At 43.1% G+C, this 20,756-nt stretch overlaps 1 protein-coding gene across 6 annotated transcripts in view; it reads left to right on the top strand.

The window, feature by feature from the left end:
- IL16 (interleukin 16) overlaps positions 1–20,756 on the top strand; it is a 116,336-nt gene that overhangs the window by 23,037 nt on the left and 72,543 nt on the right. For 2 of the 6 annotated variants that reach the window (XR_004348445.1, XM_032622599.1), the window contains exon 2: positions 10,106–10,518. Coding sequence is in view for 5 of the 6 variants with exons in the window: in XM_032622599.1 (XP_032478490.1) it covers positions 10,106–10,518 (413 nt within the window). In the remaining variant the exon portion in view is untranslated. Of the gene's footprint in view, positions 1–10,105; positions 10,519–20,756 lie in introns of those variants that run through there. The other 4 variants (XM_032622594.1, XM_032622596.1, XM_032622597.1 and 1 more) reach the window with 3 other exon arrangements.

Below are 20,756 nucleotides of genomic sequence, written 5' to 3' on the forward strand. Positions count from 1 at the left end.
CCATCCGTTTCCCTCACCCCCCACGTTGACAACCACAGGTCTGTTCTCTATGTCTGTGAGTCTGTTTCTGTTTTGTAGATAGGTTAATTTGTGCCATATTTTAGATTCCACATATAAGTGATATCATATGATATTTGTCTTTCTCTTTCTGACTTACTTCACTTAGTATGATAATCTCTAGTTGCATCCATGTTGCTGCAAATGGCATTATTTCATTCTTTCTTATGGCTGAGTAGTATTCCATTGTATATATGTACCACATCTTTATCCATTCATCTGTCGATGGACATTTAGGTTGTTTACATGTTTTGGCTATTGTGAAGAGTGCTGCCGTGAACATAGGGGTGCATGTATCTTTTTGAATTATAGTTTTGTCCTGGTATATTCCCAGTAGTGGGGTTGCTGGATCATATGGTAATTCTATTTTTAGTTTTCTGATGTACCTCCATAGTGTTTTCCATAGTGGCTGCACCAACTTACATTCCCACCAACAGTGTAGGAGGGTAACCTTTTCTCCACACCCTCTCCAGCATTTGTTATTTGTAGACTTTTAAAAAAAATTATTAATTAATTAATTTATTTTTGCTGTGTTGGGTCTTCGTTTCTGTGCAAGGGCTTTCTCTAGTTGTGGCAAGCGGTGGCCACCCTTCATCGTGGTGTGCGGGCCTCTCACTATCGCGGCCTCTCTAGTTGCGGAACACAGGTTCCAGACGCGCAGGCTCAGTAGTTGTGGCTCATGGGCCTAGTTGCTCCACGGCATGTGGGATCCTCCCCGACCAGGGCTCGAACCCATGTCCCCTGCATTAGCAGGCAGATTCTCAACCACTGCGCCACCAGGGAGGCCCTATTTGTAGACTTTTTAATGATGGCCATCCTCACCAGTGTGAAGTGGTACCTCATTGTAGTTTTGATTTGCATTTCTCTAATAATTAACGATGTTGAGCATCTTTTCATGTGCCTGTTGGCCATCTGTAGGCAACAACATTTGTTGAGTGTCTCCTATATGTGAAGCCCTCTTCCGAGCACTGGGATTTAATGAAGAATCCGCCTTAGCCAGTCCCTCCAGAGCCGTGGTGGGTGGATGTGCCTTTCTTGAATTTGTCTAGGTTCTTTTTGAGGTTAATTATATTTTCGGCCTTTTCCATCTTGGAGGGAATGCATGCTGAGGGGGAATAGTCCTGTCCATCTTCATCCTTTGTCTGAGGCCTGGGTTTTTGGGGGGCAGCCTGGTGATCTGACTTGTGCCTGCACGTTGCTGGATTTGATCACCTTCCAGGGTGCTGAAAGTGCAGAGGCCCCTGTGAGGGCCTCCTCTTAGGATCTTACACACGCCTTTAGGATTTTCCCGAGGAGCAGATTCCAGAATGTCTTTCCAATTGCTCTGACTTGTCATCTACTCTCAGGTGCAACCCACTACAACTCCTTATCACTCTGATGTCAGTCGGTTACCTGGAATCCTTCCTTCTGTGGTACTAGAGGGGATGTTTTCCCTGGTGTTTAGTCATAGTGCTTCAGAGAAGTAGACCATTAGGAGGTAGATAGATACATGGATGGATAGATAGATAACAGATAGATGTAAGGAAGGAGATTTATTATGAGGGATTGGCTCATGTGCATACATAGGCTGAGAAGTCCTAAGATCTGCTCTCTGCAAGTTGGGGGCCCAGGAAAGTGGGTGGTGTAGTCCAGTCCAAACCCGAAGGCCTGAGAACAAGGGGAGCCAGTGGTGTAAGTCCTGGTCCGAGTCCAAAGGCCCAAGAACTTGGACCACCGATATCCAAGAGCAGGAGAAGATGGCTGTCCCAGTTTCAGCAGAAAGAGTGATTTTTCTCTTCCTGCACCTTCTTCTTCTAGTCAGACCCTCAAAAGATTGGATGACGCCCACCCACTTGGATGTGGGCAGATCTTCTTTACTCAGTCTATCGGTTCAAAGGCTAATCTCTCCTGGAGAACCCTGACAGACACATCCAGTAATACTGAAAACCCTTAGCCCAGTGGAGTTGACATATAAACTTAACCATCACGCCTGGGATCATTTCACCTTATATTTGTGTGGGAAAGGTCAACTGAAGGCAAAGGAACTTTTGAGATGTTCATCCACCATTCCTCCCTTCCTTCCTTCCTTCCTTCCTTCCTTCCTTCCTTCCTTCCTTCCTTCACTGGACATGCAAATGCCCCTACTCTGTGCTAAGCCCTGTCAAAGGTCTGCAGACATAAAAGTAGTGAGATATGGTCAGTGCAGAGGAAGAAAGACCAAGGGTATAAAACTAACTTCAACACCACCGTCTCACTTTACCAGTTGGGAAAGAGGCTATGAGGTGCCATGCCATTTGTCTTGTCCTGTGACCGATGTATACAGACATACACACCACCAGTCCCAGCGGCATGTCCCATGGAATCCTATTAAAGATACTCTTTTAGAAAGAGAAGGAGCCATAAATTTCCTCCCTTCATTTCTTATCTCTGAGTCACTCTTTAGCTGAAGACAAAAATTATCCCCTGGGCAAGAGTGACCAAACTTTAAAAATTGCCTTTGATATAGAACACTGTTGGAGAATTCAGAAATTTGAAACACATTTTATCGACTAGTTCCCCTTTCTCCATATGGCTATTTACCGTCTCAGAGTTCGCCAGTCAAGTGAGTATATTCTAACCAGATGGAAGTACCTTTCCTCCAGTGGGTTAGCTTTGCCCAAAAGAGAACAGGCACATAACAGTTTTTCTCAACAAGTGCTTTCCGAGGGAACAAAGGAAAATGAAGGAAGGAAAGAAGAAAAGAAAGGAGAGAAAGAAGGAGTTCACTGATCCTTCTCCTGCGCCCCCAATCTGGAAGTTTTTCAAGCCCCTTGAAAGGAAGAACCATCCATTTCTTTGCACTTCGTCTTTTTGCCTTTGGCTCTGCATTTTCAATACAGGTGACAGCTAAGCCAAGGTGGGTCTAAACATATATTGGGAACTGTGATGGTGAATTGGTTCGTATCCCTTCTGGCCACACAATCTCCTCATATGTGTGATGGGGAGACCCCTTCTGGCCTGAGCATTCTGTGGAAACTCTAACTAAAGAGAATGCTGTCATGGTTTTGGGGGGAAAGGCCGCTCCCAAGGACCTGGTTCCTGGGTGAAGTGGATCCTTTGGATTTTTCTGCTGGGAAGGGGAAGCAGCTGGTCCTTTTAGCTTAGCCATGTTGGAAACCTCACCTGTGTATCCCTGGGAAGTCTCTGGAAGAAACCCACAAGACAGTCTCATGGAGGACCCACGGGGGGCAGAACACATCTGACAAGAGTTTGGCAAATGCTCTTGAAGCCCAGGGTAAAATCAGAGAGAGCTCATTAGCTTTGACCTGTTGAAGATGGCTGGAATCAGGAATGGCACGGGCTTGCCTCCCACTTGCTCTGCTGACATTTGGTTCCATTAGGGACCAAGAGCTGGTTCCAATGTCCTGAGAGCAATTACCAAAGCTAAGCTGACACGGTGCTGTGTTTTCAATTATTCTCTCTCTCTCTCTCTCTTTCTCCTCTCTCTTTCTCTCTCTCTATGCCAGGCCTAGAGGCAACACAGTCTCCCACAGAAGTCCAATCCTGGCTTCTCCTCTACAATCCTTCTTTTTTACATTTTCCATAATAACAAGGCTCATTTTGAAAACCCTCTTTGCTCTGGACCGAAGGGTTAACCCCTCATCCCCTGTTCATTGCCCATCCCGCGGCTTCTGCCATCCCACATGACAGCCAAGGCCACAGAAGTTGTGGTTCTCTCTGGAAAAGCTTATTTTAAGAAACTGACAGCCCTCATCAGACACTCGTGCAATGGTCCCCTGGGATTAGCCCAGTTTCCACCAAGGAATATTATCCCTCTGCTCTCCTAAATCCTACATGCAGCCAACTTTTCCACCACTGAGTGAAGCGCACAGCCTTGTACCTGGTCCAGAAAGCCCCCAAATGTTTGTGCCCTGGAAAATGGCCAGTGAGTGAGCTCGCCTTTGCTGGGACAGCTATTGTGGGTTAGGAGAGGACATGGGGAAGAAAGGGAATTGGGTTTGCAGTCTAAGAATCCATGCAGACGGTAGCAATGCTTGGTGAAAAAAGAAGGCAACAGGCCTTTATACCAGAGCCAGGAACTGAAGGGGAAAAGAATTGGGGCCTTGACTGGGGGTGACTGGCACCTCTCCTAGGCTTGGGATGGGATAAAAGACAGTTTCAAAACCCCCTTGGCCCTTGAATGTCACTGTTTTCTGTAACTTATGCCAGTGGCATCAGAAAGAAGAACAATTGTGCCAGCAGGATTTTTTTTTTTTAAACATCTTTATTGGAGTATAATGGCTTTACAATGGTGTGTTAGTTTCTGCTTTATAACAAAGTGAATCAGTTATACATATACATATGTCCCCATATTTCTTCCCTCTTGCGTCTCCCTCCCTCCCACCCTCCTTATCCCACCCCTCTAGGTGGTCACAAAGCACAGAGCTGATCTCCCTGTGCCATGCGGCTGCTTCCCACTAGCTATCTGTTTTACGTTTGGTAGTGTATATATGTCCATGCCACTCTCTCACTTTGTCACAGTTTACCCTTCCCCCTCCCCATATCTTCAAGTCCATTCTCTAGTAGGTCTGTGTCTTTATTCCCGTCTTACCCCTAGGTTCTTCATGACATTTTTTTTCCCCTTAGATTCCATATATATGTGTTAACATATGGTATTTGTTTTTCTTTTTCTGACTTACTTCATTCTGTATGACAGACTCTAGGTCCATCCACCTCACTACAAATAACTCAATTTCGTTTCTTTTCATGGCTGAGTAATATTCCATTGTATACATGTGCCACATCTTCTTTATCCATTCATCCGATGATGGACACTTAGGTTGCTTCCATGTCCTGGCTATTGTAAATAGAGCTGCAATGAACATTTTGATACATGACTCTTTTTGAATTATGGTTTTCTCAGGGTACATGCCCAGTAGTGGGATTGCTGGGTCATATGGTAGTTCTATTTTTAGTTTTTTAAGGAACCTCCATACTGTTTTCCATAGTGGCTGTATCAATTTACATTCCCACCAGCAGTGCAAGAGTGTTCCCTTTTCTCCACACCCTCTCCAGCATTTATTGTTTCTAGATTTTTTGATAATGGCCATTCTGACCGGTGTGAGATGATATCTCATTGTAATTTTGATTTGCATTTCTCTAATGATTAATGAAGTTGAGCATTCTTTCATGTGTTTGTTGGAAGTCTGTATATCTTCTTTGGAGAAATGTCTATTTAGGTCTTCTTCCCATTTTTGGATTGAGTTGTTTGTTTTTTTGATATTGAGCTGCATGAGCTGCTTGTAAATTTTGGAGATTAATTCTTTGTCAGTTGCTTCATTTGCAAATATTTTCTCCCATTCTGAGGGTTGTCTTTTGGTTTTGTTTATGGTTTCCTTTGCTGTGCAAAAGCTTTGAAGTTTCATTAGGTCCCATTTGTTTATTTTTGTTTGTATTTCTGTTTCTCTAGGAGGTGGGTCAAAAAGGATCTTGCTGTGATTTATGTCATAGAGTGTTCTGCCTACATTTTCCTCTAAGAGTTTGATAGTTTCTAGCCTTACATTTAGATCTTTAATCCATTTTGAGCTTATTTTTGTGTATGGTGTTAGGGAGTGTTCTAATCTCATACTTTTACATGTACCTGTCCAGTTTTCCCAGAACCACTTATTGAAGAGGCTGTGTTTTCTCCACTGTATATTCTTGCCTCCTTTATCAAAGATAAGGTGACCATATGTGCGTGGGTTTACCACTGGGCTTTCTATCCTGTTCCATTGATCTATATTTCTGTTTTTGTGCCAGTACCATACTGTCTTGATTACTGTAGGTTTGTAGTATAGTCTGAAGTCAGGGAGCCTGATTCCTCCAGCTCCATTTTTTGTTCTCAAGATTGCTTTGGCTACGTGGGGTCTTTTGTGTTTCCATACAAATTGTGAAATTTTTTGTTCTAGTTCTGTGAAAAATGCCAGTGGTAGTTTGATAGGGATTGCATTGAATCTGTAGATTGTTTTGGGTAGTAGAATCATTTTTCACAATGTTGATTTTTCCAATCCAAGAACATGGTATATCTCTCCATCTCTTTGTATCATCTTTAATTTCTTTCATCAGTGTCTTATAATTTTCTGCATACAGGTCTTTTGTCTCCTTAGGTAGATTTATTCCTAGATATTTTATTCTTTTTGTTGCAATGGTAGGTGGGAGTGTTTTTTTAATTTCATTTTCAGATTTTTCATCATTAGTGTATAGGAATGCCAGAGATTTCTGTGCATTAATTTTGTATCCTGCCAGTAGTATTTTTTTAAGCAAAAGAGAAGTTTTATTCGTTTGTCTAAGTGAATAGATAGTGTGGCTTCAGGCAAGGCTGAATCTAGGTGTTCATATGGCATTATCTAGGCTCGTCCTTCTCACTCTTTCTCTCTGTCCTCCTTCCTTTCTCTTTTTTTTCTTCCCCTGGGGATTCTGTACCTTCTGTGTTGGCTTCACTCTCAGGCAGCCCTGTCCATGTGGTGGCATCAGCAATTCTGGATTTATATCCCCTCTGTATAGCACCAGCAAAAGTCCAGAAGGATTTTAAACTTTGATTGTCTTTCAATATGTCAAATACCTAATGGACCAGTGCTGGCTGTGACCAACACACGCACACACACACACTTCCTTCTCCATGAGTCCCAGGTGAACTATGGGAAATCCTCATGAAGCTGAATGAAATACAAAGAAGTTTGGAAATATTAATCCCTACGGTGGTGCTGGTGTTGAGAGCTGCAAATTCTAGGATGTTGCATTGGCAGAATGCAAAGGAACGCCGGTGCTAGAGAATGGTGGCAGGAGGGAGAACATTTACAATTTGGATGTGAAAGATGACATTCGGAAGTAAAGGCTAGTGATGAGAAGAAGGAAAAAAAATGTAAAAAGAACTACTCTAAAAGCTTGAATTCTCTGTATTCTTCAGCCAATAGATCTGAGCATTGATATTTAGGTTAATGAATCCTCTAGAAATGAAGCAGGTTTCGAGCAAGCAGACCATGCCCTCTGGACTTGGGTTCATGACTTCGGTAAAATGCAGAACTGATTAAAAATAAAAAAGAGTTTCAGTGGTTTTCGGGGAAGGAAGCAGACTCTGTGGGCTGTGGCTCAAAGAGGAGGTGAGCCTGAGAGCAGAAAGTACAGAGTGTAAAACGTTTGTTCAAGAAGATAGGAAGGACAGAAGAATGGTCCATTGTCAACATTGTGCCTGTTGATAACAGCATTGGGCTGTACACTTAAAAATCAGTTAAGATGGTAGATCTCATGTTAAGTGTTCTTATCATAATAAAGAAAAAGGAAAAAAAATATGAAGGGGATAAAAACGAGGCAGGTAACAAGAGGAAGATAGGGATTCAACACATAGTTTTTAAAAGACAGACAATTTGAGTATGTTTACATGCTGATGATAAAACCCAGAACAGAGGGAGAGAATGAGGTGAAAGAAAGATGCTAGTAAATGGCTGTGTGGAGCCGTGATAAAGATGCAGGCTCCAGAGTCAGACTGCCTGTTTAAATTCCTGCTTTCACTGTGTTCTAGCTGTGTGATCTTGGGGAAGTGGCCTAACTTCTCTGTGTCTCAGTTATCTTTTTTTATAAAATGAGGATATTGATGGAACCTACAGTAGATTTTGTGAGAACTAAATGGTAAAGCAATTAGAACAGTACATCATAAGCACTAAATAAGTGTTAGCAATTATAATTTTTATTGTTGTTAAGTCTAAAGAAGCTGAGTGGTATGCCGAAAACAGATGGGTGGGTTGACCTCAATAGGAGGGCAAACGTTTCACTACGAAGGGTATGGACAGGTATGTACGTACGGCAAATGGATTTGTATATTCGATCGTGGAAATTTGGGAGGGATTCCTATCTGAAAACGTCTGTGTTTCTATGAAGCAGAAGGTGACATTACCTGTTTATGATGAGGAGAGAGGTAAATCTAGTTTTGAAGACAGTGAAGTCTTGAAATAGTCATTATTGAGAATGGATCATCAACCTAACCATGGAAACACAGTACAGGTGTTGGCCAGAATGTTTCAATCTGCTCAGGAGTGGGGGTGTCCCCAGCAGGGCTCAGAAACCTGCAAGCAGCCATGGAACTTAGTAGCGGAGGATTGGATTCATCCGTGCTTGGGGTTTTGCTATTACAGTAAGTCCCCTACAAACAAATGAGTGCCGTTCCGAGAACGCGGTCGTAAGTCCAATTTGTTCTTTAGGTCCAACAAAGTTAGCCTAGGTCCCCAACTAACACAATCGCCTATATAGTACTGTACTGTAATAGGTTTATCATACTTTTCCCACAAATACTACATAAAATACAAACAAAACATAAAGAAGACCTTTTTAATCTTATAGTACAGTACCTTGAAAAGCACAGTAGTACCAGCTACATCACCACTGCTTTTACACTTGCTTCCGGACATCCTGGGCTTGAGATAAAAATACTGTGCTCTCTACAGTACTGTACAGTAAAGTACACAAAAGCACAACCACTTGTAGAGGATGCACACACGTGACAGTGTATGCCAGACACTTGAACTCACTTACGTGACTGGACAGGCGAACACATGTTCGCATCTTTGAGAGTTTGCAACTTGAAGGTGTGTATGTAGGGGACTTAGTGTGTTCCAGATGGAAGGACACAGAGTACAGGACTTTGGGATATTGGCCAGAGGGTGCTTGATGAAATGGAGCAACATTGAGTTAATTTATACTAAAGCATCAAGAAGAGTGTCTGATGTATAGAGCAGGTTCTCAAATAGTTATCCATTCATTCATTTTAATTCATTGCTATTGGCTGTGATAGATGATTGGTGGATAAATTGATAAAATTCAAAGGCTAATACAGAAAGCAATAAAATGGTGCAACTGGGTATTGAAAAACACTGTCTTCTTTTAAAAAGAAGTTCTCTTTGGGGGGATTATATAATGTGAAAGGGCTCCTGCTTGATGAAATGCTGAAAGGCCTCTGCTTTTTCTTATTCAATACTAGTTGTGCACAAAGAGCAGTTCCCGTGGGCCAAGAGCATCCCACAGTTTGTTATTCTGGCAACAGGCTTGTTTTGTGGCTTGGGCCTGAGTCAGAACTTCTTTGGATGCAGCATCAGGGCCCCTTTCACCACCTGCCTCACGGAGACTGAATCCGTGGCAGGCCCCTCAAGGTGCAGCGGAGCTGAGCTGGGCTGGGCTGGGCTGAAAGTGATACCGTTGACCTGATGGGTGAAGCCAGTCTTTGATCCATCAGCCCGTGAGAGTTTGATCCCATGGCAATAGGTGACAGAGCCAGAGACCCTCGGCCTGGCTGTGATACCGGCCAGGTGTGACCTTGGTCCCAGGAAAGGGCACACAGGTTTGCCAGACACCTGTTTTGTGCTAAGCCCTTTGGCACGAACTGTCCCTGATTCACCTTGTTTTACACTCAAAACAACACTGATGGGTCAGCATTTGGTAAGACTCCCAACCCTCCTAGTTTGTAGGCTCTTCATCTGAGAATTGAGCGCATAGACATCAGTGGTCTTCAGCCTGGGCTCTGTGAATTCTCAGGTTGCTGTGGAGAAGATACGGACGTTACCAGGGTTAGCAAAAAGGGACTGGCGGGGGCAGCTTAGTCTTCCCCTTTGCCCTGATCTGCTCTAGAGTCTGGAGTTCCCTGTACACTTTTGACTGAAGAACGGCTTTTACATTTAAAAATCTCACAGAGCACAGGTCTCTGTGATCTCTAAAATTCTTCCTGGGATCTGATCACTGCCTCTCCTGCAAATGCTCTATGTGGCTTTGCATTTGAGCCTCCTTCTCTGTGCCTTGGTGTCCCTGCGTGCAGAAGGAGGTTTGGATAAGAGAAGCTCTGGTCTCCGTGATCCTGGGAGTGGAGGGCGTGGTAAACACTTGGGCTCACTGAACCCCGTGTGGCCGGCACCCTGGAAGGGCCAGTGATACCGAAGGATGATCTCTCCGTCTGTCCTGTCTCACGGGCACCGCACCCGGCACTCGCGGCTCACTTGCAGGGCCCAGGTCTCTCTCCACTTGTCCACAACAAGTCACATTGCCTCTTCCCATTTTCTCTTTCCTCCAGGGACCCATGAAGTGGTGGCTAAACCCAGTTTGGTCGCCACCCGTCCACCGAGGGCCAGAGATCAGGAAAGGAAGAAGGGCAGCTTTACTTCCTCCCTCAGGATGGAGCCTCACAGCCATTCTGGAAAGAGCAGAAAATCCACAAAATTCTGGTCCATCTCCCGGTCCCTGATCCTGTGTAATGCCAAGACCAGTGACGATGGCTCAAGCCCCGATGAGAGCTATCCTGATCCTTTTGAGATTTCCCTGGGCCAGGGCAAGGAGGGACTTTTCCTCTCATCTGTGCAGCTGGCAGACACGTCAGAGGCCGGGCCCGACAGCGTTCCTGATCTCGGGCTGTCCTCCGAGGCCGCTCAACTGCAGGCAGCTGGGAGTGATGGAGGCCAGAACTGTAGGAGGACGCTCTTCATGAAGGTACGCCCAGGATTTGTGGGGCTGGAGGAGCCTGCAGTTGCCTTCCGGTGCTGTGAATGCAAGTCTTCGCGTCTTGTTATTCCAAAGTCAGGAAGGCACAGAGGTCTCATTCTGAACAAGAGCAGGGAAGAAGTTGAGGCAGGGCCCACTGGAATGATGACAAGGAGCACAGCAGTGAATCAGGCTCAGTTGACCTTCCTGCTTGAGACATTCTTTGAGATATGTGTCAGCCCCAGGTAAACTGAGCCTGGGTCCCTGCTGGAAAATGCCAGGTGCAATACACTGGGAAGGGCTCATCTCCAGACAGACAGTATCCAGCACACCACAGGCAGCTCAGATCGAATCCAGTAGAGAACCTGATAGAAGCTGACTTATAGGGCCCGGACTGAGAAGGAGCTGGAAGGTCGAGCAGGGCAAGGAGTACAGCCTGAGTGAGTTTGCACTTGAATGCTGACCGAGAACGTTCCCCAGGTGCCCCTTGCCAGTTCCAACACAGGTGTGAGTGAGGGCTGGCAGGCAGAGCCGTAAGGGAAGGTGGAGAGGGAAAACTAAGTAGGGTTTGGAGACTTGCCAAAATACAGAATGTTTTCTCTTCTGTTAGACAGTATTTCAATTTTTGTTATTATAGCAAGGTGGAAATTGCAGGGTACTGTGAGATAGAGGCTGACTAAAGAATTTCACTCTCGAATTAGTCTCTATAAGTCCTATGCCCTCAGCCTTCCATCAAAGGCAGGATTTCTCAAGGGTCCAAACAGCCCTGAACCTTGGAGCCAGTGCGGCTCACTCAGGGATGGGCCAGCCCCGAGGGGCTTCTCCCACACCTTACTGCCAAGACCCGCTGGGCACAGTCACGTGACTGTCAACAGCAAATAGGGAAGGTGTTCCGGTACCTTTGGAGGAGACGCAGTGCTTTTGCATCCTTCCTTGAGGAAGAAAATCATTGCTTAACACATGAATAGTAAACACCATCATGTAACATTATATAACAGGTTAGCAGGTCTGGCCCAATAATCTCCACACACAAGCAGCTACCTCAAGGGACCCATCCAGCCTAGGGTGCTCCATCACCCACAAGGTGGCTTCTGTTGATGTGACCTGAGCTCACCCGATAGGGTAGAAGGAGGGAACAGCAGCTCAGTGGGTTTGGAGGAGCCTGGCCAGGCTCCTGGTTTGCCACCAATGATGTGACCAGTATACAATCCACCAACTGAGAGTCAAGTTTATTAATGACAATACCAATTTATCCAGGTCAGAGTTCACATAAATGAAATTTAAAAATCGTTTGGAGATTCCAGCGGACTCCAGAACGAACTTTTCACTTGCTTCTATTTAACTGAACAAGCATTTCCTGAGCACCTGTTACGTGCCAGGCACAATAGGGATCCAGCCCCTGCCTTCAAGGAACTTGTCTCAAGTGGAGGAAAAAAAAATACACTCCAACGGGGCTGTTGGAGGCTCAAAAGGAGGCGGCACATCTCTAGGGGTGGGTATCAGTACATTTAGTCAATGTTTACAGAGTACCGACCCATGTCAGGCACTGTTCTAAGGAGTAAACCAGACTCAGTCCCTGCCCTTGGGCAGCTTTTCTTCTCGTGGGGGGATACAGGTGTTAACAACTTAGCATATGCTATAATATTAAAGAGTGAAGGGCTCTGAAGAAATATTAAGCAGGATAAAGGGATAGAGAGGAATGAGGAGGGGTCGCTGCCCTTTTTGAAAAGGTGATCATGAAGGCTCCTCTAAAGAAGTGACATTTGAGCCATGACCTGAACGAATGAAGCAGAGAAGGGAGTCGTATGAACATCGCGGGGGAAGAGCGTTCCGGGCGGAGGGAACAGCATGTGCGAAGACAGGAAGAGAAGAGTGTGCTTGTGGAATGCTGGAGGAGAATAGGGTGCACGGGCGGTTCAGGGAAGGGGAGAGCAGGGGAGGATGGAGTCGGGGTGGTAGCCAGGCACCATACGTGGAGTTTTACTCTCAGAAGGATGGGGAAGCCTTGGAAGACGGAGCAGGGGAGTGACCCGATCCTTTTAAGGAGCACTCTGGCTGCTGAGCCGAGAATGGAGCGTAGGGAGGCCGGTTAGCGGAGCTACGACAATAACCGAGGCCGGAAGTGACGTGGCTGGACTGAAAGGGTCATGGGGAAGGCACTGAGGATGCTCAGGGTAGGCATTTATTTTCAAGGCAAAGCCAACGGGATTTGTCGATGGAAGGATGGAGGGGGGCGAGAGGCAGCAAGTTTAACTGCAAGTTCTGACCTGACCTACCCCGGGGAAAGGAGGTGGCCTGTTCTAATATGGGAAATACTCAGGGCTGCAAAAATGATCGGGAAAAGGTGAGATGTTGCCAGAAGGATGCAGGATCTGACAAAGCAGGGGTGGGTGGAAGAGAATCCTAGGTGGAAGGAACTGTGTGAGCAACGATGTGGCGGCAGGAGGTTTAAAAAATGTTTTCACAGCTCTATCTCATTGTCTCCTTCCTGGGAGGAAGGAAGTCACAGCATTTGTATTTCCGAGGGCGAGGGTGGGCAGTATGGCACAGGGGCTGGCGGCGTGGGCTCATTAGTCTGACTGCTTGGCCTTGAGTCCAGCTTTCCCAGTTGTGTGATCCTGGACAATTCACTTTAACTTTTTCTTTTATATTGGAGTATAGTTGATTAACAGTGCTGTGATATTGATAGTCTCAGGTGTACAGCAAAGTGATTCAGTTATACGTATACATGTGTCTACTCTTTTTCAAATTCTTTTCCCATTTAAGTTGTTACATAATATTGAGCAGAGTTCCCTGTGCTATACAGTAGGTCCTTGTTGGTCACTTTACCTTTTTGTGTGCCCATTTTCTCATCTATGAAATGGAGGATGTTAATAATGATATATGAGTTTTCTTAGGATAAAGTTATAAGTATTTACATAAGAAAATCCACAGTGCAGTGCACATAGTAATTGCTTAATAAATACTATTATTATTATTTCTGTTTTAGGATGGGGGTGCTGTCACTGAGTGATTAAGTAATTAATGAATTCGATAGCACATATTAAATGTGCCAGGCTGTGGGCAAGACTTGTAGCTTTGCAATGCTCATAGGCTAATGAGGAAGACAGGGATGAAACAGATGATTCCTGTTTCGGGGCGTGGCTACAGATCTGTAAGGGAAATCGTGGGGGTGCTGAGGAGGAATGTGCTGTTCTATTTGGGGAAGGGCATCCCGGAGGGGGTGAAAGCAGGATCTCCAAGTAGACAAGTCCAGATCCTAGCAGTGCGAACAGGCAGAGGGACAGGAAGAAGTCTCAGAGGCTGAAAAGTGGTTTGTTTGCTGAGATGGGGGGAGGAGTGATGTGCATTTGAGTCAAGTTCGAGGCAGGGATGAACTGGGAAGGCAGATAGGGGTATTGGCCAGCTCTGAACCCAAGATTGTTTTTTTCTTTTTAAGGAGCACAGGTGATCTTTAACTATCCATTAATGAGTTCTAAACAAGTAAATGTTTCAGTTGTCTGAGCAGGTCCTGTATCAAAAGTGCCAGGGCAGAAAGGCAAAGGTGACAGCTTGTCCCAATAGCCTTTTCTGGAGGAGCCTCTGTGTACTCAGTAACACCCCCCTCCCTGTCCCTTCTCGCAGGGACACTCTAGCCCCCGCCTGGCTCCTGCCCTGCACCCAGGCATGACTCAGTTGGCCCAGATGGACTCCTCAGCTTCCAGCAATGCCATGGTTACACTGATTTCAAAACAACATCTGGAAGGAGGCCCTGTGACATCAGCTTCTTCTCTAGAAACGCCTAATATGAAAATTTAAAAAGAGGAAGTTAGATAAACAGCCAACTGAAAAAAAAAAAAAAAGCTTTATTGGATGTGTTGTGTTTGGCACAATTAGGACTAAGTAAATCATCACCCAGGGATGTGTCAAAGCTGGGCAGGGGTGTGCGGAGTCTGGAGTAAGCATTTGGATCTGTGCTGTGCATTAAGGGACTGGCAGGGTCCTTTTTCAGGAGGAGCTTCCAGACCCCTGGGGAAGAATGTTCAAAGCCAGATTCCCCAACCTAATAAACAAAAACGCAATGTATCAGACCTAGACTTTTCAAAGGAGGGAATGCACAGACTCCTTGGCTACTCCAGACCCACTGACTTTTTCCAAATGGCAAGAGTATTTTTTTTTTTTACATCTTTATTGGAGTATAATTGCTTTACAATGGTGTGTTCGTTTCTGCTTTATAATGAAGTGAATCAGTTATACATATACATATGTTCCCATCTCTCTTCCCTCTTGCGTCTCCCTCCCTCCCACCCTCCCTATCCCACCCCTCCAGGCGGTCACAAAGCACCGAGCTGATCTCCCTGTGCTATGCAGTTGCTTCCCACTAGCTATCTACCTTACGTTTGGTAGTGTATATATGTCCATGCCTCTCTCTCGCTTTGTCACAGCTTACCCTTCCCCTCCCCATATCCTAAAGTCCATTCTCTACTAGGTCTGTGTCTTTATTCCTGTCTTACCCCTAGGTTCTTCATGACATTTTTTTTTTCTTAAATTCCACATATATGTGTTAGCATATGGTATTTGTCTTTCTCTTTCTGACTTACTTCACTCTGTATGACGGACTCTAGGTCTATCCATCTCATTACAAATAGCTCAATTGCATTCCTTTTTATGGCTGAGTAATATTCCATTGTATATATGTGCCACATCTTCTTTATCCATTCATCTGATGATGGACACTTAGGTTGTTTCCATCTCCGGGCTATAGTAAATAGAGCTGCCATGAACATTTTGGTACGTGACTTTCTGAGTTATGGTTTTCTCAGGGTATATGCCCAGTAGTGGGATTGCTGGGTCATATGGTAGTTCTATTTGTAGTTTTTTAAGGAACCTCCATACTGTTCTCCACAGTGGCTGTAACAATTTACATTCCCACCAACAGTGCAAGAGGGCTCCCTTTTCTCCACACCCATCCTCTCCAGCATTTATTGTTTCTAGATTTTTTGATGATGGCCATTCTGACTGGTGGGAGATGATATCTCATTGTAGTCTTGATTTGCATTTCTCTAATGATTAATGAAGTTGAGCATTTTTTCATGTGTTTGTTGGCAGTCTGTATATCTTCTTTGGAGAAATGTCTATTTAGGTCTTCTGCCCATTTTTGGATTGGGTTGTTTGTTTTTTTGTTATTGAGCTGCATGAGCTGCTTGTAAATTTTGGAGATTAATTCTTTGTCAGTTGCTTTATTTACAAATATTTCCTCCCATTCTGAGGGCTGTCTTTTGGTCTTGTTTATTGTTTCCTTTGCTGTGCAAAAGCTTTGAAGTTTCATTAGGTCCCATTTGTTTATTTTTATTTTTATTTCCATTTCTCTAGGAGGTGGGTCAAAAAGGATCTTGCTGTGATTTATGTCATAGAGTGTTCTGCCTATGTTTTCCTCTAAGAGTTTGATAGTTTCTGGCTTTACATTTAGGTCTTTAATCCATTTTGAGCTTATTTTTGTGTATAGTGTTAGGGAGTGATCTAATCTCTTACTTTTACATGTACCTGTCCAGTTTTTCCTGCACCACTTATTGAAGAGGCTGTCCTTTTTCCACTGTACATTCCTGCCTCCTTTATCAAAGATAAGGTGACCATATGTGCGTGGGTTTATCTCTGGGGTTTCTATCCTGTTCCATTGATCTATCTTTCGGTTTTTGTGCCAGTACCATACTGTCTTGATTACTGTAGCTTTGTAGTACAGTCTGAAGTCAGGGAGCCTGATTCCTCCAGCTCAGTTTTTCGTTCTCAAGATGGCTTTGGCTATTCAGGGTCTTTTGTGTTTCCATACAAATTGTGAAATTTTTTGTTCTAGTTCTGTGAAAAATGCCAGTGGTAGTTTGATAGGGATTGCAGTGAATATGTAGATTGCTTTGGGTAGTAGAGTCATTTTCACAATGTTGATTTTTCCAATCCAAGAACATGGTATATCTCTCCATCTATTTGTATCATCTTTAATTCCTTTCATCAGTGTCTTATAATTTTCTACATACAGGTCTTTTGTCTCCTTAGGTAGGTTTATTCCTAGATATTTTATTCTTTTTGTTGCAATGGTAAATGGGAGTGTTTTCTTGATTTCACTTTCAGATTTTTCATCATTAGTGTATAGGAATGCCAGAGATTTCTGTGCATTAATTTTGTATCCTGCTACTTTACCAAATTCATTGATTAGCTCTAGTAGTTTTCTGGTAGCATCTTTAGGATTCTCTATGTATAGTATCATGACATCTGCAAACAGTGACAGCTTTACTTCTTCTTTTCCAATTTGGATTCCTTTTATTTCCTTTTCTTCTTTGATTGCTGTGGCTAAAACTTCCAAAACTATGTTGAATAAGAGTGGTGAGAGTGGGCAATCTTGTCTTGTTCCTGATCTTAGTGGAAATGCTTTCAGTTTTTCACCATTGAGGACGATGTTGGCTGGGGGTTTGTCATATATGGCCTTTGTTATGTTGAGGAAAGTTCCCTCTATGCCTACTTTCTGCAGGGTTTTTATCATAAATGGGTGTTGAATTTTGTCGAAAGCTTTCTCTGCATCTATTGAGATGATCATATGGTTTTTCTCCTTCAATTTGTTAATATGGTTTATCATATTGATTGACTTGTGTATATTGATGAATCCTTGCATTCCTGGAATAAACCGCACTTGATCATGGTGTATGATCCTTTTAATGTACTGTTGGATTCTGTTTGCTAGTATTTTGTTGAGGATTTTTGCATCTGTGTTCATCAGTGATATTGGCCTGTAGTTTTCTTTCTTTGTGACATCCTTGTCTGGTTTTGATATCAAGGTGATGGTGGCCTCGTAGAATGAGTTTGGGAGTGTTCCTCCCTCTGCTATATTTTGGAAGAGTTTGAGAAGGACAGGTGTTAGCTCCTCTCTAAATGTTTGATAGAATTCGCCTGTGAAGCCATCTGGTCCTGGGCTTTTGTTTGTTGGAAGATTTTTAATCACAGTTTCGATATCAGTGCTTGTGATTGGTCTGTTCATATTTTCTATTTCTTCCTGATTCAGTCTTGGCGGGTTGTGCATTTCTAAGAATTTGTCCATTTCTTCCAGGTTGTCCATTTCATTGGCATAGAGTTGCTTGTAGTAATCGCTCATGATCTTTTGTATTTCTGCAGTGTCAGTTGTTACTTCTCCTTTTTCATTTCTAATTCTATTGATTTGAGTCTTCTCCCTTTTTTCTTGAGGAGTCTGGCTAATGGTTTATCAATTTTGTTTATCTTCTCAAAGAACCATCTTTTAGTTTTATTGATCTTTGCTATCATTTCCTTCATTTCTTTTTCATTTATTTCTGATCTGATTTTTATGATTTCTTTTCTTCTGCTAACTTTGGGGGGTTTTTGTTCTTCTTTCTCTAATTGCTTTGGGTGCAAGGTTAGGTTGTTTATTCGAGATGTTTCCTGTTTCTTAAGGTAGGATTGTATTGCTATAAACTTCCCTATTAGAATGGCTTTTGCTGCATCCCATAGATTTTGGGTTGTCGTGTCTCCATTGTCATTTGTTTCTAGGTATTTTTTAATTTCCTCTTTGATTTCTTCAGTGATCACTTCGTTATTAAGTAGTTTATTGTTTGGCCTCCATGTGTTTGTATTTTTTACAGATCTTTTCCTGTAATTGATATCTAGTCTCATAGCGTTGTGGTCAGAAAAGGTACTTGAAACAATTTCAATTTTCTTAAATTTACCAAGGCTTGACTTGTGACCCAAGATATGATCTATCCTGGAGAATGTTCCATGAGCACTTGAGAAAAATGTGTATTCTGTTGTTTTTAGATGGAATGTCCCATAAAAGTCAATTAAGTCCATCTTGTTTAATGTATCATTTAAAGCTTGTGTTTCCTTATTTATTTTCATTTTGGATGATCTGTCCATGGGTGAAAGTGGGGTGTTAAAGTCCCCTACTATGAATGTGTTACTGTCGATTTCCCCTTTTATGGCTGTTAGTAGTTGCCTTATGTATCGAGGTGCTCCTATGTTGGGTGCATAAATATTTACAATTGTTATATCTTCTTGGATCAATCCCTTGATCATTGTGTAGTGTCCTTCTTTGTCTCTTCTAATAGTCTTTATTTTAAAGTCTCTTTTGTCTGATATGAGAATTGCTACTCCTTTCTTTTGGTTTCCATTTGCATGAAGTATCTTTTTCCACCCCCTTACTTTCAGTCTGTATGTGTCTCTAGGTCTGAAGTGGGTCTCTTGTAGACAGCAAATATATGGGTCTTGTTTTTGTATCCATTCAGCCAATCTGTGTCTTTTGGTGGGAGCATTTAGTCCATTTACATTTAAGGTAATTATCGATATGTATGTTCCTATTCCCATTTTCTTAATTGTTTTGGGTTTGTCTTTTCCTTCTCTTGTGCTTCTTGCCTAGAGAAGTTCCTTTAGCAGTTGTTGTAAAGCTGGTTTGGTGGTGCTGAACTCTCTCAGCTTTTGCTTGTCTGTAAAGGTTTTAATTTCTCCATCAAATCTGAATGAGATCCTTGCTGGGTAGAGTAATCTTGGTTGCATGTTTTTCTCCTTCATCACTTTAAATATGTCCTGCCAGTGCCTTCTGGGTTGCAGAGTTTCTGCTGAAAGATCAGCTGTTAACCTTATGGGGATTCCCTTGTGTGTTATTTGTTGTTTTTCCCTTGCTGTTTTTAATATGTTTTCTTTGTATTTAATTTTTGACAGTTTGAGTAATATGTGTCTTGATGTATTTCTCCTTGGATTTATCCTGTATGGGACTCTCTGTGCTTCCTGGACTTGATTAACTATTTCCTTTCCCATATTAGGGAAGTTTTCAACTATAATCTCTTCAAATATCTTCTCAGTCCCTTTCTTTTTCTCTTCTTCTGGAACCCCTATAATTCGAATGTTGGTGCATTTAATGTTGTCCCAGAAGTCTCTGAGACTGTCCTCAGTTCTTTTCATTTCTTTTTCTTTATTCTGCTCTGCAGTACTTATTTCCACTGTTTTATCTTCCAGGTCACTTATCCATTCTTCTGCCTCAGTTATTCTGCTACTGATCCCATCTAGAGTATTTTTAATTTTATTTATTGTGTTGTTCATCCTTGTTTGTTTCATCTTTAGTTCTTCTAGGTCCTTGTTAAATGTTTCTTGCATTTTGTCCATTCTATTTCCAAGATTTTGGATCATCTTTACTATCATTATTCTGAAATCTTTTTCAGGTAGACTGCCTAATTCCTCTTCATTTGTTAGGTCTGGTGGGTTTTTATCTTGCTCCTTCATCTGCTGTGTGTTTTTCTGTCTTCTCATTTTGCTTATCTTACTGTGTTTGGAGTCTCCTTTTTGCAGGCTGCAGGTTCGTAGTTCCTGTTGTTTTTGGTGTCTGTCCCCAGTGGCTAAGGTTGGTTCAGTGGGTTGTGTAGGCTTCCTGGTGGAAGGGACTAGTGCCTGTGTTCTGGTGGATGAGGCTGGATCTTGTCTTTCTGGTGGGCAGGTCCACGTCTGGTGGTGTGTTTTGGGGTGTCTGTGGACTTATTATGATTTTAGGCAGCCTCTCTGCTAATGGGTGGGGTTGTGTTCCTGTCTTGCTAGTTGTTTGGCATAGGATGTCCAGCACTGTAGCTTGCTGGTCGTTGAGTGAAGCTGGGTGCTGGTGTTGAGATGGAGATCTCTGGGAGATTTTCGCCATTTGATATTATGTGGAGCTGAGTGGTCTCTTGGGGACCAGTGTCCTGAAGTTGGCTCTCCCACCTCAGAAGCACAGCACTGACTCCTGGCTGCAGCACCAAGAGCATTTCATCCACACGGCTCAGAATAAAAGGGAGAAAAAGTAGAAAGAAAGAATTAGTAGAAGAAGAAAGAAAGAAAGGAAGGAGGGAGGGATGAGGAAGGAAGGAAAGAAGGAGGGAAGGAAGAAAAAAAGAAAGAAAGAAGATAAAGTAAAATAAAATAAAGTAAGATAAAATATAATAAAGTTATTAAAATAAAAAAATAATCAAGAAAAAAATTTAAAAAACAACAACAACAAAAAACGGATGGATTAAAAAAAAAAACAAAAACGGATGGATAGAACCCTAGGACAAATGGTGGAAGCACAGCTATACAGCATAAATCTTGCTCTCATAGTCCACCTCCTCAATTTGGGATGATTCGTTGTCTATTCATGTATTCCACAGATGCAGGGTACATCAAGTTGATTGTGGAGCTTTAATCCGCTGCTCCTGAGGCTGCTGGGAGAGATTTCCCTTTCTCTTCTTTTTTCTCACAGCTCCCAGGGACTC

This window comes from Phocoena sinus, chromosome 2 (genome assembly GCF_008692025.1).
Source record: "Phocoena sinus isolate mPhoSin1 chromosome 2, mPhoSin1.pri, whole genome shotgun sequence".
In the NCBI taxonomy this organism is placed as follows: domain Eukaryota; kingdom Metazoa; phylum Chordata; class Mammalia; order Artiodactyla; family Phocoenidae; genus Phocoena; species Phocoena sinus.